The 15887-nt window shown below is 55.1% G+C and overlaps 1 protein-coding gene across 4 annotated transcripts; it reads left to right on the forward strand.

The window, feature by feature from the left end:
* The first annotated feature begins 51 nt into the window (after positions 1-51).
* ntmt2 (N-terminal Xaa-Pro-Lys N-methyltransferase) lies at positions 52-13956 on the forward strand. Of its 4 annotated transcripts, XM_057037854.1 has the most exons (5): positions 52-639; positions 718-893; positions 11455-11627; positions 12760-13012; positions 13246-13956. In XM_057037854.1, exons 1-5 carry the CDS (start codon positions 554-556, stop codon positions 13500-13502), a joined length of 945 nt encoding a protein of 314 aa, XP_056893834.1. In that variant the 5' UTR covers positions 52-553; the 3' UTR covers positions 13503-13956. The 4 variants fall into 4 exon arrangements, with proteins under 4 accessions (XP_056893834.1, XP_056893833.1, XP_056893836.1 ...); XM_057037853.1 differs by having other exon boundaries at positions 52-893; XM_057037856.1 differs by having other exon boundaries at positions 52-893; positions 12760-12980; positions 13246-13399.
* Positions 13957-15887: the final 1931 nt, after the last annotated feature.

Consider the following 15887-nt stretch of genomic DNA (forward strand, 5'->3'; position numbering starts at 1 on the left):
GAATCCTTCTGACCTTCGTGTTAGCTCGGCTCCATCAGGGATGTTCTTCATCTCAGGAGCCTCCTCAACGCTCCCACCATCAAAGCCAGCTCAGCGTCAGGAGGAGTTTGGGTTTGATTCCAGTTTCCTGGAAACAGCTGTCGTTTATGCTATTTCACTGGAAAGGAAGTGACATCACAAGACAAACGTCCACCATCCTCACAGACCGACCTGATTATCTTGATGCTCATCACAAACACGAGGTCAGTAAATAAAAACACCTTTATTCCCTCGTGTAAACATCCAGAAAAACCATTAAAACCAGTTCAGCACTATCAAACACACCTGCTCGCTCACACTGAACTGGGCTCAACTGGGCCACGCTGGTTTTACTGGGCTGGTTTTACCTGCCGGCTCCGCGCGACACGCGACAGGCTCCACTAGCGTGTGTGCGTGTGTGTGTGCGTGTGCGCGCGCCTTCATCACAAGCACGACTGGTTGCAGACTGCTGCACCACCAGCAGGTGGAGCTCCAACAACAGGCATCGTCAGCAGCCGCTCCGGCGCAGGGGCTGATGGGTAATCTGGACTCGGAGGGACGAAGCCACATTTTAGAGCTTTGGGGAGAATCAGTGAAAATCGGAACGTCAGGAAGCAAAAGGTGGCGACAAGTCCATGAAATGTTTCCAGATGTGACGCTGACTCAGCATCTGTCGCCTCCATCAAACATTTGTGTCAGGAACAAACAATCAGAGGTCAAAGGTCAGCGCGACAACGGGCCCCGTCGTCGCTGCGGCGGCGGCGTTTTCCTGCTGTCATCCCGTCTGGAGCTCAGCGAGGACACGTGGGAACTCGGTGCCTTCACCGGGACCAGGACCAGGACCAGGACCAGGACCAGGACCTGGGCTGAGGTCGGTCTGGTTTTCTGATTCTAGCTGATTGGACCCACTTAGATATTTTAGTTTTACTCTTTAATCTATCTCGAATCTTGAATCCAAACATACAAAAGAAATAAATTAGTTTTAACATTTTTAAACCCACAAATCGGTAATTTTAAACATTGTTTGTAGTTAAAATGAAAAATGAAAAATGTCTGGAGGGATGATTAATCCAGTCATTGATCTGAAATCGTCTCTTTTTAATGGTGAGATTGATCTGATCTGGAGTCCAGATTGGAGGCCGGAGGGGAACCTCGGGCCGGGTCGGCTCCAGGGTCGCTGGTGCTGGTGCAGCAAGGCCTTCTGGGAGAGGCGGCACGTGCTGACTGCAGCTCAGTTCAATAACGCCCATGTGAGTGGGCGGAGTTAGACGGAGGGTTACCGCTCGCACGGAGCACACGTCCCCGTCCCGTCCCCGTCCCGTCCCGTCCCCGTCCTCGTCCTCGTCCCCATCCCCGTCCCGTCCCCGTCCCGTCCCCGTCCTCGTCCCCGTCAACGTCCCCGTTGGACAAAATCGCCAACAAACTGAGACTCAAACAGAACTGAGACGTCAGGCACACACGGACTAACAGCCGCGGCTAACGCCTTTAGCATGGCGGCTGAAGAGAGACGGGTCGAGAGATCCGAGGAAGCAGCTCTCGTTAATGTGACTCAGCAGTTTTCGGCGCTCGTCCTCTCCTCAGACCGCGGCCGCCTGTTCCTCTCGGAACGTCTTCGGGTTCTGCGAACGTGACGAAAGGCCGGCGCTGGGGCGGCGCGCTGCCCCGAGCGTGCGGCTCTGCTTTCCCTCTCAGCGCCGCCGTCCGGCTGCTGACAGAGTCCAGAGCTGGTCGGGCGCTTTCATGTGGCTCCCGTCTTAATAGGTCTCACTGATAATTTCAATGGAACACTTCCTTCAGCGCCGCCGCCGCTCGCCGGGGTCTGATCTGCAGCTCATTAGGCTGATCTGAGGTCTGGCGCCCGTCACACTCAGACCGGCCGCTGACCACACGCGTCACTCACGCGCTTAATCGCCGACGTGAGGTTTGAGTGGCGGGAAAAGCCGGCGTGTTTGTGAGGCGACGGAGCCCAAGTGTTGTGGTCGGCTTCCATTGTTGCTATGACAACAGCTGATGAGACCGGGCTGGTTGAACGGGAGGGGGGAGGAGACAAGGATACGTTTGAGTTGAGAAGTGTGTGAGATAAAGCGTCAGAAAGCCCCGTGCTGATTTAACATTAAACAGGAAATGGTCGGGGGTGGGGGGGCAGAGGTGGACAGCTTCCCTGTGAGGACTCGGGCTGGGCAGAGCCTGGATTAGATATCACATACCAGGGGCCCTGGACCCCAAATCAGCCCCGTCTAGACTCTCTGGCACCTGCTTCTGCTTATTTACCACAGACGGCCACCAGAGCGCCGCGGCCTGGACTGGCTCCGCCTCCACCATCGCTCCTGACATCCAACAACCACAACCGGTGACCCATTCAACACTGGGGGGCAGACCTCAACCTCAGGTGATAAGAGACGAGTCAGCAGTCAGAACCACACGAGCCAGCTGCAGCCCGAGCTGCTGTAATACCGCACGTTACCTCGGGTGGCGATAGTGGGTCAGTGCTAAGAACGACCTGCAAGCGTCTCCAACTCGGTACCTTACGCATTTCTCTGCATTTCTAGTGATTCGCGCAGGTTCAAGCAGACGTTGCCCGTGTTGATTTTAACGTAAAAACAGTCGTTTTCATATTTCTGATCACTTCCTGAAAACTGGAGGCTGCATTGACTCAAAGGCTGAGATGGATGGAAGAGTGAGGGGAGAGCAGCCCTCAGGCGGGGTCAGAGGTCACTTCCTGGTCATATTGCTAGTTGCCATCCAATATAAGTTTGGGGGGGGGGCAGATAGACTGAGAAAAGGTCAACTTTGACATCCACATCTGGCAACACTGACAGCCGAGCTCAACAAACAAACGACCCCTTAGCCTTTAGCTAACGGAGAGCACCGCGGCTAACTGGGGCAACGCAATCAGAGACAGTCAGAGAAACAGACCATTGGGAGCCAGCAGGGGCCGGTAGGGGCCTGTGGGGGCCGGTAGGAGCCAGCAGGAGCCGGTAGGGGCCCGCGAGGGCCGGTAGGAGCCAGCAGGAACCGGCAGGGGTCCGTGGGGGCCGGTAGGAGCCAGCAGGAGCCGGTAGGGGTCCGTGGGGGCCAGTAGGTGCCAGTAGGGGCCCAGGGGGGGGCGGTAGGGTCTGGTAGGGGCCCGTGGGGGCCCGTGCGAGCCATATCATTTTACCAAAACGATTCTCTTGGTTCAAGGTTTCACTGAATTTGTTGATGTGTTCTGCGTACCGTTAGCCACCGATGCTAACCTAGCCTAGCCTAACCTGCGGGCTGAAGCCGCGTTTGGCGAACAGCAGCTCACGTCTGTTGTCGGCGCTGATGCGGTGCAGAACGCCACGAGCGTCTGGGCTTCGTCAGCTGCAACGCAAACAGACGAGAAAGGAAGAAAAGTCAGCGGATGAATGAGCGCTTGTGCCGTAACGCTCCGGGACGCCAGCGACCACATCTAGAAGCACCGTGTGTTCTTTGAAAATATTAATTGGCTGAATGGTCTTTTAAGAGCGACTCCTGTTGGAGGTCAAAGGGCGCTCGGAGCACAATCAGCCGGAGTCAGCTGCTCTTTCTCAGCCTGTCACGTCTGACCAGCTCAGATCGAAGGAAAAAACAACATTTTAACCGAGAACGTGGAACCGTAGAAGTCGGAGAGGAAACGGTGCCAATTTAAAGAAACAGCAGCTGTCAATCACACACAAGTCAGTGAAAGTGATCAAAGAAACCGAAAATTCACAGGAGAACAATGAAGCCAGAGAAGTGAAAATAAACTGCTACTGGTCACAAACCCAGAATTTAGAATCATTCTGGGTCAGAAACAGCTGAAGAAAAGAGCGTCGGTTTGGCTCCGAACACCTGAGGAACATGAAGACCAGAGCCAGCATCGCTTGAAAAGCTGCTTGTTCCCGTGGAGACAGAGCGACCCAGTTCCCCACGAGCAGGAACCAGTCCACCTCCAGCAGAACACGGGTCCAACCAAAACAGAACCATCCAGAATAGCAGAGAGCGTTTGTGGGGGAGGAAGGGAGGAAGGGAGGAAGGGAGGAAGGGAAGAAGGGAGGAAGAGAGGAAGAGAGGAAGAGAGGAAGGGAGGAAGAGAAGAAGGGAGGAAGGGAGGAGGGAGGAAGGGAGGAGGGAGGAAGAGAGGAAGGGAGGAAGAGAAGAAGAGAGAGGGAGGTCGGATGGATGGATGATGGATGATGGATGATGGATGGATGAGGATGGATGAGGGATGGATGAGGGATGGATGGATGAGGGATGGATGAGGGATGATGGATGAGGGAGGATGATGGATGGATGGATGAGGGATGGATGGATGATGGATGGATGAGGGATGGATGGATGAGGGATAGATGGATGAGGGATAGATGGATGATGGATGGATAAGGGATGGATGGATGAGGGATGATGGATGATGGATGGATGAGGGATGGATGAGGGAGGGATGGATGATGGATGGATGATGGATGGATGAGGGATGGATGAGGGATGGATGGATGGATGAGGGATGGATGGATGAGGGTGGATGGATGATGGATGGATGATGGATGATGGATGATGGATGGATGAGGGATGGATGGATGATGGATGGATGGATGAGGGATGGATGGATGATGATGGATGATGGATGGATGAGAGATGATGATGGATGGATGAGGGATGGATGATGGATGGATGATGGATGGATGGATGAGGGATGGATGATGGATGGATGGATGATGGATGGATGGATGATGGATGGATGAGGGATGGATGATGGATGGATGAGGGATGGATGGATGAGGGAGGGATGGATGGATGAGGGATGGATGAGGGATGGATGATGAGGGATGGATGGAGGATGAGGGATGGATGAGGGATGGATGGATGAGGGAGGATGATGGATGGATGGATGATGGATGGATGAGGGATGGATGGATGATAGATGGGTGGATGAGGGATGGATGGATGGATGAGGGATGGATGGATGAGGGATGGATGATGGATGAGGGATGATGGATGAGGGATGGATGATGGATGAGGGATGGATGATGGATGATGGATGGATGGATGATGGATGGATGGATGAGGGATGGATGGATGGATGAGGGATGGATGAGGGATGGATGGATGAGGGATGGATGATGGATGGGGATGGATGAGGGATGAGGGATGGATGGATGAGGGATGGATGATGGATGATGGATGGATGAGGGATGGATGAGGGATGGATGATAGATGGATGGATGAGGGATGGATGGATGAGGGATGGATGATGGATGATGGATGGATGAGGGATGAGGGATGGATGAGGGATGGATGGATGAGGGATGGATGATGGATGATGGATGGATGAGGGATGATGGATGAGGGATGGATGATAGATGGATGGATGAGGGATGGATGATGGATGAGGGATGGATGAGGGATGGATGATAGATGGATGGATGGATGAGGGATGGATGATGGATGATGGATGGATGAGGGATGGATGATAGATGGATGGATGAGGGATGGATGATGGATGAGGGATGGATGAGGGATGGATGGATGAGGGATGGATGATGGATGATGGATGGATGATGGATGGATGAACCCCCGTCCACCTTTTCTCGTCCTCTTTACGGTTGTTGCGTAACGTCTGATATCTAACGTGAATATTTTGCTGACCAGTTTAAACCAGTAACCTCTGTTGGGTCACTGGTCTCATCAGTCTTATCAGTGAAGATCAGATCCAGATGTTGGGGGGGGTCCTGCTGCTGAGCTTTAATTGGGAGAACAGGAGGAAGCGTCAGTGTTCCTGCTCCTAATGCGCTCCAGCTGCTGCAGAACACGTGCGTCTCATTAGCGCCGCCCTACCTGCAGACACACATGAAGAAGAAGGTTCCTGGTCAGGAGCAGCGAGGAGCCTTTATGGGCCAACACACGTCCCATTAACTGTTCAAAACACGGCCCCAGTCCAGGAGGGGGCCGCTAACAGCTAAATTAGTGCTTCAGAGGCAGTTAGACCGAGAGCCAACGTCCAATTACACCCTGAAACACACACACACACACACACGCACGCACACACACACACACACACCAGTAGTGTGGTGTGATGTAACATCATGGTGGTGAAACACAGAATGGTGGATCTTCTGAAACACAAGATAAACGAGTGAGTGAAGCTGAGAAAAAACTTCATCTTCATCACTGAAACACATTTTTAAAAACATCTGAAAACTCCAGTTTGTCCAAAAACATCACCACAACTTTTAGAAAAAGACAAAATATCACAAAAAGGCTGTAGAGAGATGGATGGATGGATGATGGATGGATGATGGATGGATGGATGATGGATGGATGGATGGATGATGGATGGATGATGGATGATGGATGATGGATGGATGATGGATGGATGGATGGGTGGAGGATGGAGGATGATGGATGATGGATGATGGATGGATGGATGGATGGGTGGATGGATGGATGGATGATGGATGGATGATGGATGATGGATGATGGATGGATGATGGATGGATGGATGGGTGGATGGATGGATGGATGGATGGATGATGGATGGATGGATGATGGATGGATGATGGATGGATGGATCATGGATGGATGATGGATGGATGGATGGATGATGGATGGATGATGGATGATGGATGGATGATGATGGATGGATGATGGATGATGGATGGATGATGGATGATGGATGATGGATGGATGGATCATGGATGGATGATGGATGGATGGATGGATGATGGATGGATGATGGATCATGGATGGATGATGGATGGATGATGGATGGATGATGGATGGATGGATGATGGATGGATGATGGATGGATGATGGATGGATGGATGGATGATGGATGGATGATGGATTGATGAATGGATGGATGATGGATGGATGATGGATGGCTGATGGGATGGATGGATGGATGGATGATGGATGGATGGATGATGGATGGATGGATGATGGATGGATGGATGGATGGATGGATGGATGATGGATGGATGATGGATGGATGGATGGATGGATGATGGATGGATGGATGGATGGATGATGGATGGATGGATGATGGATGGATGTTATGTCCTCTCCACATTAGTCAGTCGAGGTGAATGACTGATGACCTCTGACCTCTGAAACAGACCCACAATTCTAACAAATTCACTTCTGTCTAAACTGGACTCTAATACCCCCACCCCACCTCCCCCACACACACACACACACACCCCGACCCCCCCCACACACACACACACACCCCGACCCCCCCCCCACACACACACACACACACACACACACACACACCACCCCTACCCCCCCCACACACACACACACACCCCGACCCCCCCACACACACACACACCCCGACCCCCCCCCCACACACACACACACACCCCGACCCCCCCCACACACACACACACCACACCCCGACCCCCCCCCACACACACACACACCCCTACCCCCCCCCACACACACACACACACCCCTACCCCCCCCCCACACACACACACACACACCCCTACCCCCCCTACACACGCCCACACACACACACACACACACCCCTACCCCCCCTCCCCACACACACACACACACACACCACCCCTACCCCCCCCCACACACACACACCCCTACCCCCCCTACACACACTAACCCCCTCCAGCGGCTCCTACAACAACATTTGTGCAGAGGTTCTGCTGTTATTCTTCCTAAAATATTCCGTTCCTGGTGCTGGGACACCTGAGACGTCCCTGGAGGCTCCTCAGGAGGCCTGACGGAGGCCTGACGGAGGCCTGACGGAGGCCAGGAGACAACGCTGATCACACGCTCTGGAGGTCGTCTCCAGCTGAGGACCACGCAGCTTTGAGGACAGCATTTCCCAGAATGCAAAGAGGTTCATGGATTCAGGAAGTGAGGAGACAGAAGAGTCAATCTTGATTCTGCCATTAAAACCACCAAAACTGACCTGACCCCAGGTGGAGGTGTGGAGTCCTCCCCTGGTTACCGTGGTTACAGTCGACCCCAGCAGCAGACCACAGACTTGCCCCGCCCCTTTTATCAAGTGTGTGCAGGAGTCTCCCACAATGCATTTCACCTCCATCAGGAGCAGCAAAGAGCTCACGTAGAAGCGACCAGGGCTGCCAGAGGTCAAAGGTCACATCTGTGGCCCACATTATCATCGGTCCTAACGTTGGGAATAATCAGCTATCCCGGAACTCTTCGGCCGGCTCCTGCGGCTCCTCCTTCCAGGACGACCTCGGGCCTCCTGGTTCACACGAGCGCTGGGCTCTCCTCGTCCTCGCGGCGCCGACGATGATGCGATGGGACCAGCGGAACGATGCGGCGGCGTCTCGCCCAGCAGGACGACCAGGACCCCAAACCTTCCAACTCGTTTAAAGTGAAGCTGATCCGATCCAGCAGGTTCCTGGTTCTGAGGTCTTCAGCCCGGAGAAGCTGCACGTGCTCCACGACGGAGCTGCACTCCTGACCCAAAGCAACTGGATCCACTTTCTCATGGAAAATCAAATTCCTCCTGAATAATTGAGGATGAAGGTCGGTGCCGGAGCTCAGGAGCTGCTTCACTCACACACGGAGACGGCGGTCACCACGGTAACGGGTTATTGATCACCATCCACCGTTAGAAGGACCCAGCAGAAGGTTCCCTCCTGTCCAAGCCCGGACACCAGAACCAAGAACTCTCAGGTGGGCCTGTGGTGAAACCTGAGGAACCCAGGAGGAACATTTGGACCTGAGGAACCCAGGAGGAACATTTGGACCTGAGGAACCCATGAGGAACATTTGGACCTGAGGAACCCAGGAGGAACATTTGGACCTGAGGAACCCACGAGGAACATTTGGACTGACTGCTTGGCTGGAGGTTTGAATATTTCACATGTGTCAAGGTATCAAGGTTCTCTTGGTTCCGGTTGGACTTTGTTGGTTCTGGGGGCCCAGACACCGTCTGCAGAACAGCCAGAGGTCCACCTGGCTCCATATTTGGCTCCACCCCCTTCCGTTTTGAGACTCCTCCCCCTCTAGTGTTTGTTCCTTGTGTTGATGCCAGTTTTCAGTGAACTTTGACCTTTGTAGTGCAGAGTTCTGGACCTGCCTGAGGGACATCGTCACACTGGTCCAACAAACGGCTGTAAACTCTCCATCTTCTGGTTCTGGTTCTGGTTCTGCTCTTGTCCTGATCCACGGTCACATGCGACACCTGAGTTTTCAGGTGTTTTTTTTGGTGTGTTTGGGGTTCTTGGGGTTCTTCTGGCCCGTTTGCTGGGTCCGGGTGGAGCCGCAGACACAGCGCCGCGCCTCATTTCCATGACATCACAGGAAGCCACATGTTGAGGGCTTCCTGTGAACACTGTACTGGTTTCACATACGGGTTCCTCTGTGATGCTAACGCTAACGCTAACCCTGGAGCCTCCCAACGCTCCTGCAGAGGTCACCAAAGGTCACGTGAGGAATGTTTTTCCTCGCGGTGACGCAGTTCCCCGGTGAGAAGGTCCAGTTCATGTTCTTGTCTCATGCAGATTCTTCATCAGCGCCGCTAAACGAGTGAGACAGAAGAGTCCAAACTGTTCCCGTCCTCCGGGGACGAGCTGCTAACGTGTCTCTGCTCTGAAGACGCCGGCTGGCTGATGTAAAGGTGAACATGAGCGCAGGTGAAACACGATCTGTGAAGACGGGGCAGCTTGTCAGGCAACACGATACCGTCTTCAACTTGGACTATTTATACTTCAGCTCTGGACCCAAGAATGCAGCATTACACAGTCCAGTTCTGGTCTGGTTCTGTTCCAGCGCTCTGACAGCCATCGGGCTGGTTCGTGCGCTGTCTGACCGCCGTTCTCGTCTTTAGGTGAAATAAACCTTTAAAATAAACCGTTAAAATAAACCTTTAAAATAAACCGTTAAAGGTTTGCGTCTTCCTGCTGTGAGCCAGATAAGCTCCGCCCCCCAGCAGCCGTGTCACCGCTCATGTCGGCCCGGACAGGAAGGAAGCGACTGATGGGGCCAACGGTTGTCATGGCGACCTAAGAATGAAGCTGCTGTGACCTTCAAGCGTGGGGATGATGTAACCGAGGCCGCGTTCCTGCCCGAACGGCCGCCAGGCTTCAACCAAACATGTTGCTAATTTTAAAGACGGCCCGGACATCTGTGGCCCCGCCCCCTCCCCCACTGCTCCGCCGCCCCCAGCAGGTGACCGGCCGAAGGCGTGCTGAGGCAGACGGATATAGCAGAACGCGGGGAAACGGCGTCCCGCTCGGCTCTCCTCTCCCGGCACCCTCGGAGGTCCTGCCCAGACGCCATGGAGGCTCCAGCGGACGATGACGGCGCCTCGTCTCCAAACGTCATGTACAAGGCGGCGCACCAGGCGTTCCGGGACCGCTGGAAGGAGACGGACGACAGCATGTGCCGCCACAGCATGTCCTTCCACCTGCACCACACGCTGAGGAGCGAGTTCTTCGCCAGCTACCTGTACCTGATGGAGAAGATCCCTTTGGGTATGAGCGCAGGTCCACCTGGCAGACGGGAGCTTTACAGGCTGTTGACCTCTGACCCCGGGAGAGTTCAGGCTTCGGTGTTGTGATGGGACAACGTCCCGCTAGTGTTCCGCGGCGTTCCTAACGGACGTGTGTGGTGACGTCGGAGCATGAACCCGTCATGAAATGAGCCCCAAATAGGGAAGAACAGAGATGGTGGAGGACTGGAATGATGGTTGGACCAGGGATGATGGTGGGCTGCAGGTGAGGTGACGGGTCACTCAGGTGAGGGGGGGCGTCAGGACGAGTCCGATGGGTACCTCCATCAGGAGCCGCTCCAGCCACCCTGAGGAGGATCTGCTCCGCCAAGAAGAACCGGAGCTGCTAGAGGGTCTAAACGCAATATTCTGGTGACCAACAGGATCACCGGACCAGAACAGGACTTTGTTAATCTGCAGAAGGAGCTCCAGCTCCAGCTGCCCCCCCCCATGGCCCCTCCCCCACTCATGCCTGGAACGTGTCACCTAAGCCCTCCGACATGTTGAGCTCATTCTTCGGGGTTTATTCCGGCCGGTGGCAGCGACTGGGTCAGATATGTTACACCCGACGTTCGGTACCGGTTAAACAGAACCTTTTCTGCCTGATTTATGGCTGCTCAGTGTTGACGGTGACCCAAAAGTTGAAAGAATCCATCAAACGAGCAGTTTTGACGTTTCCTTTTGGGTGTTGAGGAGCTCGCAGGCTAATGCTGCGCTAGGCTAATGCTGCGCTAGGCTAATGCTGCGCTAGGCTAACGCAGCTGCTGTGACATCATGGCTGCGGATCAGCCGGCCGATTAAACTTCTGCGTTTAACGAGATTACTGATTTTGAGGTCCCACCTCTGGTCTCATTGATGTCCCCGTCGTCCATAAACACAGCCGTAACCATGGCGACGGGCTGAGCGGGTGGGTTCAGGTTTTGGTTGGGGATGTCAACGCTGGTGTGTGTTGTGTGTCGTGACAGTGAAACTGTTCCCCGTCACCTGCGAGTACATCAACGGAGAGAAGCAGTTCTACTACAGAGCGCAGCAGTTCTACGAGGACGTCCCCGCCTCCGAGGAGGGCATGATGGGAGACTTCGTGGAAATATCCAACATCGATCTGGAGGGTTCCCGGGAGTTTCTGAAGAGGTTTGTGGTGAGTGAGGAGATGTCATTCAAGTTCTCAGCCAAAGAACCTGCGAGTGACCTGTGTGTGTGTGTGAGAGACGTGTGTGTGTGTGTGTGAGACGTGTGTGTGTGTGTGAGACGTGTGTGTGTGTGTGTGTGTGTGGACTCAGGTGCTCTGAGACCTGGAACTGGTTCCTCTCCTCCTGCAGTTGGTCTTGACCCCCGATCCACCTTCCTCTTTAGTCTCTGCATGTGTACAAAAATTCTTCTGGGAGCTTTTCAGAAGCTACAGAATTAAAGCTGCTATTTCAGGAGGTCCAGTTCAGGCTGGAGATCTGATACAGGAGCTCGAAATAGAAACGCAGCGTTGACGCCGGCTGAGCGGCTACTTATAGACGTAAACAGAAGAGCTGTGAGGGTCCCAAAGTTAAAAAAAGAACCTGACGTGAAGGTGTGAACATTTGTCCCATACGCTCAGATGTTGCTCGGCGGCCTGGTGCCAGAACCAGAACTAGCATCCAGGACCTCTGGACACGTTTCTGGGTCCACCTGAGATGATCCAGCTGAAGCTCAGACACCAGAGCTGAGAACTTCAGGTCTGAGACCTTCACAAAGCTCACCCTAACCCTAACCCAGTGGAGAACCAGTTTGGAGAACCTCTGAAGGTCCGAGCCAGATCTGCTGGGCCTCGACTCCTGTCCATCAGCGGCTCCCCAGCAGGTCGGCTTCCTCCCAGTCGCGACTCCAGTTTCACCCTTTTCAGGAAACGATTCCGAATTCATGCAGATTGAAGTCGCTCCGTGCGCTCGGAACAATGTGGCAGCAATTGTGAGGGACCGCCAAAGGTCTCCTCGGGGCCCCATTGCTCAGGCAGCCCCAGCGAGGGGCCCCTGGTGGGGGGGGGGGGCCCTGGTGGGGGGGGGGGGGCCGCAGTGAGCTCGGAATACAAATGATGGAAGGAAACACGAGAGCAGCTCGCTGAGGTGAGTTTGGGCCCCCTGGGAAGGCTCCTGTCCAGGGACCCCTGAGGGGACCCACAGGCCAGAGCCAACGTGCCTGATCTTTAAACGTGGTCCGTTTCCAGCCGACCGCGCCTTCTGAAGGTCACATGACTTCATCGGTCCCGGCTCAGGTTATTGATGCGATGTTTTAACCTGCAGGGTCCCGGGAAGGCCGGGACTCACTGCGCCCTGGACTGTGGCTCTGGCATCGGACGCGTCACCAAGGGCGTGCTACTTCCTGTCTTTGAGAAAATGGAGATGGCCGACATGATGGAACACTTCCTGTTACACGCGCACGAGGAGTACCTGGGCGACGACGCGGACCGCATCGAGACGTACTACTGCTACAATCTGCAGGAGTTCACGCCTCCGAAAAACAAGTACGACGTCGTCTGGATGCAGTGGGTGGCGTGTACGTACCCGACGTTAGCATCAGGACTCACAGCTGCCTTAGCTTCTCGAAGACGCTAATGCTAATAACAGCATGTTATTGTTTAACAATAACATCCATTTGAGATCGTTTAGCAGGCTAACGACCGGCCTCGGTTAGCCTCTTCGGGAAGCTTCAGACAGTGAGCGCTGGTAGTTTTTATCATTCCCGGGGGTTCTTGGACCTGGACTCAGTTTTCTCTGGTGTGTTTTCAGGTCACCTGACAGATAAAGACCTGCTGGACTTCCTGATTCGCTGCAAGAGGAGTCTGCGTCCAAACGGAGTCATGGTGATCAAGGACAACATGGCCCGGCAGGGCTGCAAGCTGGACCCCCTGGACAGCAGCATCAGCCGCCACCTCGACATCATGAGGAGCATCATTGCCAAGGCGGGCTTGGAGGTCCTCGCCATCCAGCGCCAAGATGGCTTCCCTGACTCCATCATGCCCGTCTGGATGATCGCCATCAAGTAGTCCCTGTCGGGATCGGGAACAACACGAAAATCTCCGAATCCCGTGATTCACCTGATTAATCAGCTGCCAGAATATTTTGGGACGAGTGAAGAGTGAAGTCGTTGGTCTACGAGCCAAAGCTCCGTCCTGTCTGAAGGTAGCGAACGAGGGACGAGACGTTTGTGGACGAGAGACAGAAAGAGCTGAATCGGTGTCCCCCTGGTGGCGGGCTGCAGCACCGCAGCTCCGGCTGAACCTTGTCCCCCTGGTGTGATGCGTGATTTTATTTATTTTCAGCATCGCTCATCGACGCCTGTTTTATACTTTTGACTGTAATGTTGCGTATTAAGACTTTTCTATTCATCTGTGTGGGCTCATTATTTCTGTGGGTCCGCTCAGAGGTTTCTGCCTGCTCAACTCCGAACAGCAGAAAGCACTAAAACTGGTTAAAACTGGTTAAAAGCGGGTAACAATCTGTGGATGTGAGTCATTTCTGCTCGTGTTGATTCTCTTCACTGCCGTCGGCGTCCATGCTAACGGTGGATAAAGGTGTAGCTACAGCGCTAACATCAAGGCTGGTTTCTGGTTCGGTTCCCCTCCCGTCTCTTTTCATTTCAGCCTGATGACTTGTGGTTTTTGTGTTTTACGTTTTTGTCCATCTGTAATTCTTTCATCCGATGTTCCGAGCAAAGTCTGAAGGATTAGAGCCGACTCCGTCGCAGGACTGTAATCAAGATGTTAGCGTAAATGCTAACCGGTTCCCTTCCAGGGCTCTCGTCCACGCCAGGCTCTGAGCGTCTGCAATCTTCCACAGCGATGCAGCGCGTAATGGAGATCCTCTGAAATGGTTCTGATAATTCTCCTAAGTATTATTGCCGTTATTATTTCAGACTAACATTAGAAGCAGCACATTGTTTGGGGTTAATGACTTTCAGCTGGGCCCCGAGGTGGACCGGGCCTTGATTACTTCCTGGTTTTGACAGACACTGCCTGCTTTCATATCTGCCCTGGCTTCAGTTCAGACCTGTCACATGTTGTCTGCCTAAAACACATCCAGGAGTCACCTCAAATATGCGCAGTTGCGTGTGTGAGCGCTGGACGGCAGCGGCGTGGAGGCGTTCCTCCCCGAGCGCCCGTGAAAGGAGAGTTTGTCAGTGGGGCGGCGGGCACCAACAAGAGGAGCTCAGGAGCTCCAGGCTGGGCTCCAGGCTCCAGGCTGGGCTCCAGGCACCAACAAGAGGAGCTCAGGAGCTCCAGGCTGGGCTCCAGGCTCCAGGCTGGGCTCCAGGCACCAACAAGAGAGCTCAGGAGCTCCAGGCTGGGCTCCAGGCTCCAGGCTGGGCTCCAGGCACCAACAAGAGGAGCTCAGGAGCTCCAGGCTGGGCTCCAGGCTCCAGGCTGGGCTCCAGGCACCAACAAGAGGAGCTCAGGAGCTCCAGGCTGGACTCCAGGCTTCAAGCTGGGCTCCAGGCTGGGCTCCAGGCTCCAGGCTGGGCTCCAGGATGGGCTCCAGGTTCCAGGCTGGGCTCCAGGCTGGGCTCCAGGCTGGGCTCCAGGATGGGCTCCAGGCTCCAGGCTGGGCTCCAGGCTCCAGGCTGGGCTCCAGGCTGGGCTCCAGGCTCCAGGCTGGACTCCAGGCTGGACTCCAGACTCCAGGCTGGGCTCCAGGCTGGACTCCAGGCTTCAGGCTGGGATCTAAGCTGGGCTTCAAGCTGGGCTCCAGGCTGGGCTACAGGCTGGGCTCCAGGCTCCAGGCTGGGCTCCAGGATGGGCTCCAGGCTCCAGGCCAGGCTGGGCTCCAGGCTGGTCTTCAGGATGGGCTCCAGGCTCCAGGCTGGGCTCCAGGCTCCAGGCTGGGCTCCAGGCTGGGCTCCAGGCTCCAGGCTGGACTCCAGGCTGGACTCCAGACTCCAGGCTGGGCTCCAGGCTGGACTCCAGGCTTCAGGCTGGGATCTAAGCTGGGCTTCAAGCTGGGCTTCAAGCTGGGCTCCAGGCTGGGCTCCAGGCTGGGCTCCAGGATGGGCTCCAGGCTCCAGGCTGGGCTCCAGGCTGGGCTCCAGGATAGGCTCCAGGCTCCAGGCTGGGCTCCAGGCTGGCTCCAGGCTGGGCTCCAGGCTGGGCTCCAGGCTGGGCTTCAGGATGGGCTCCAGGCTCCAGGCTGGGCTCCAGGCTCCAGGCTGGACTCCAGGCTGGGCTCGAGGTTCCAGGCTGGACTCCAGGCTGGACTCCAGGCTGGGCTCCAGGCTCCAGGCTGGACTCCAGGCTGGACTCCAGACTCCAGGCTGGGCTCCAGGCTGGACTCCAGGCTTCAGGCTGGGATCTAAGCTGGGCTTCAAGCTGGGCTCCAGGCTGGGCTACAGGCTGGGCTCCAGGCTCCAGGCTGGGCTCCAGGATGGGCTCCAGGCT

Source organism: Takifugu flavidus, chromosome 7 (genome assembly GCF_003711565.1).
Source record: "Takifugu flavidus isolate HTHZ2018 chromosome 7, ASM371156v2, whole genome shotgun sequence".
In the NCBI taxonomy this organism is placed as follows: Eukaryota; Metazoa; Chordata; class Actinopteri; order Tetraodontiformes; family Tetraodontidae; genus Takifugu; species Takifugu flavidus.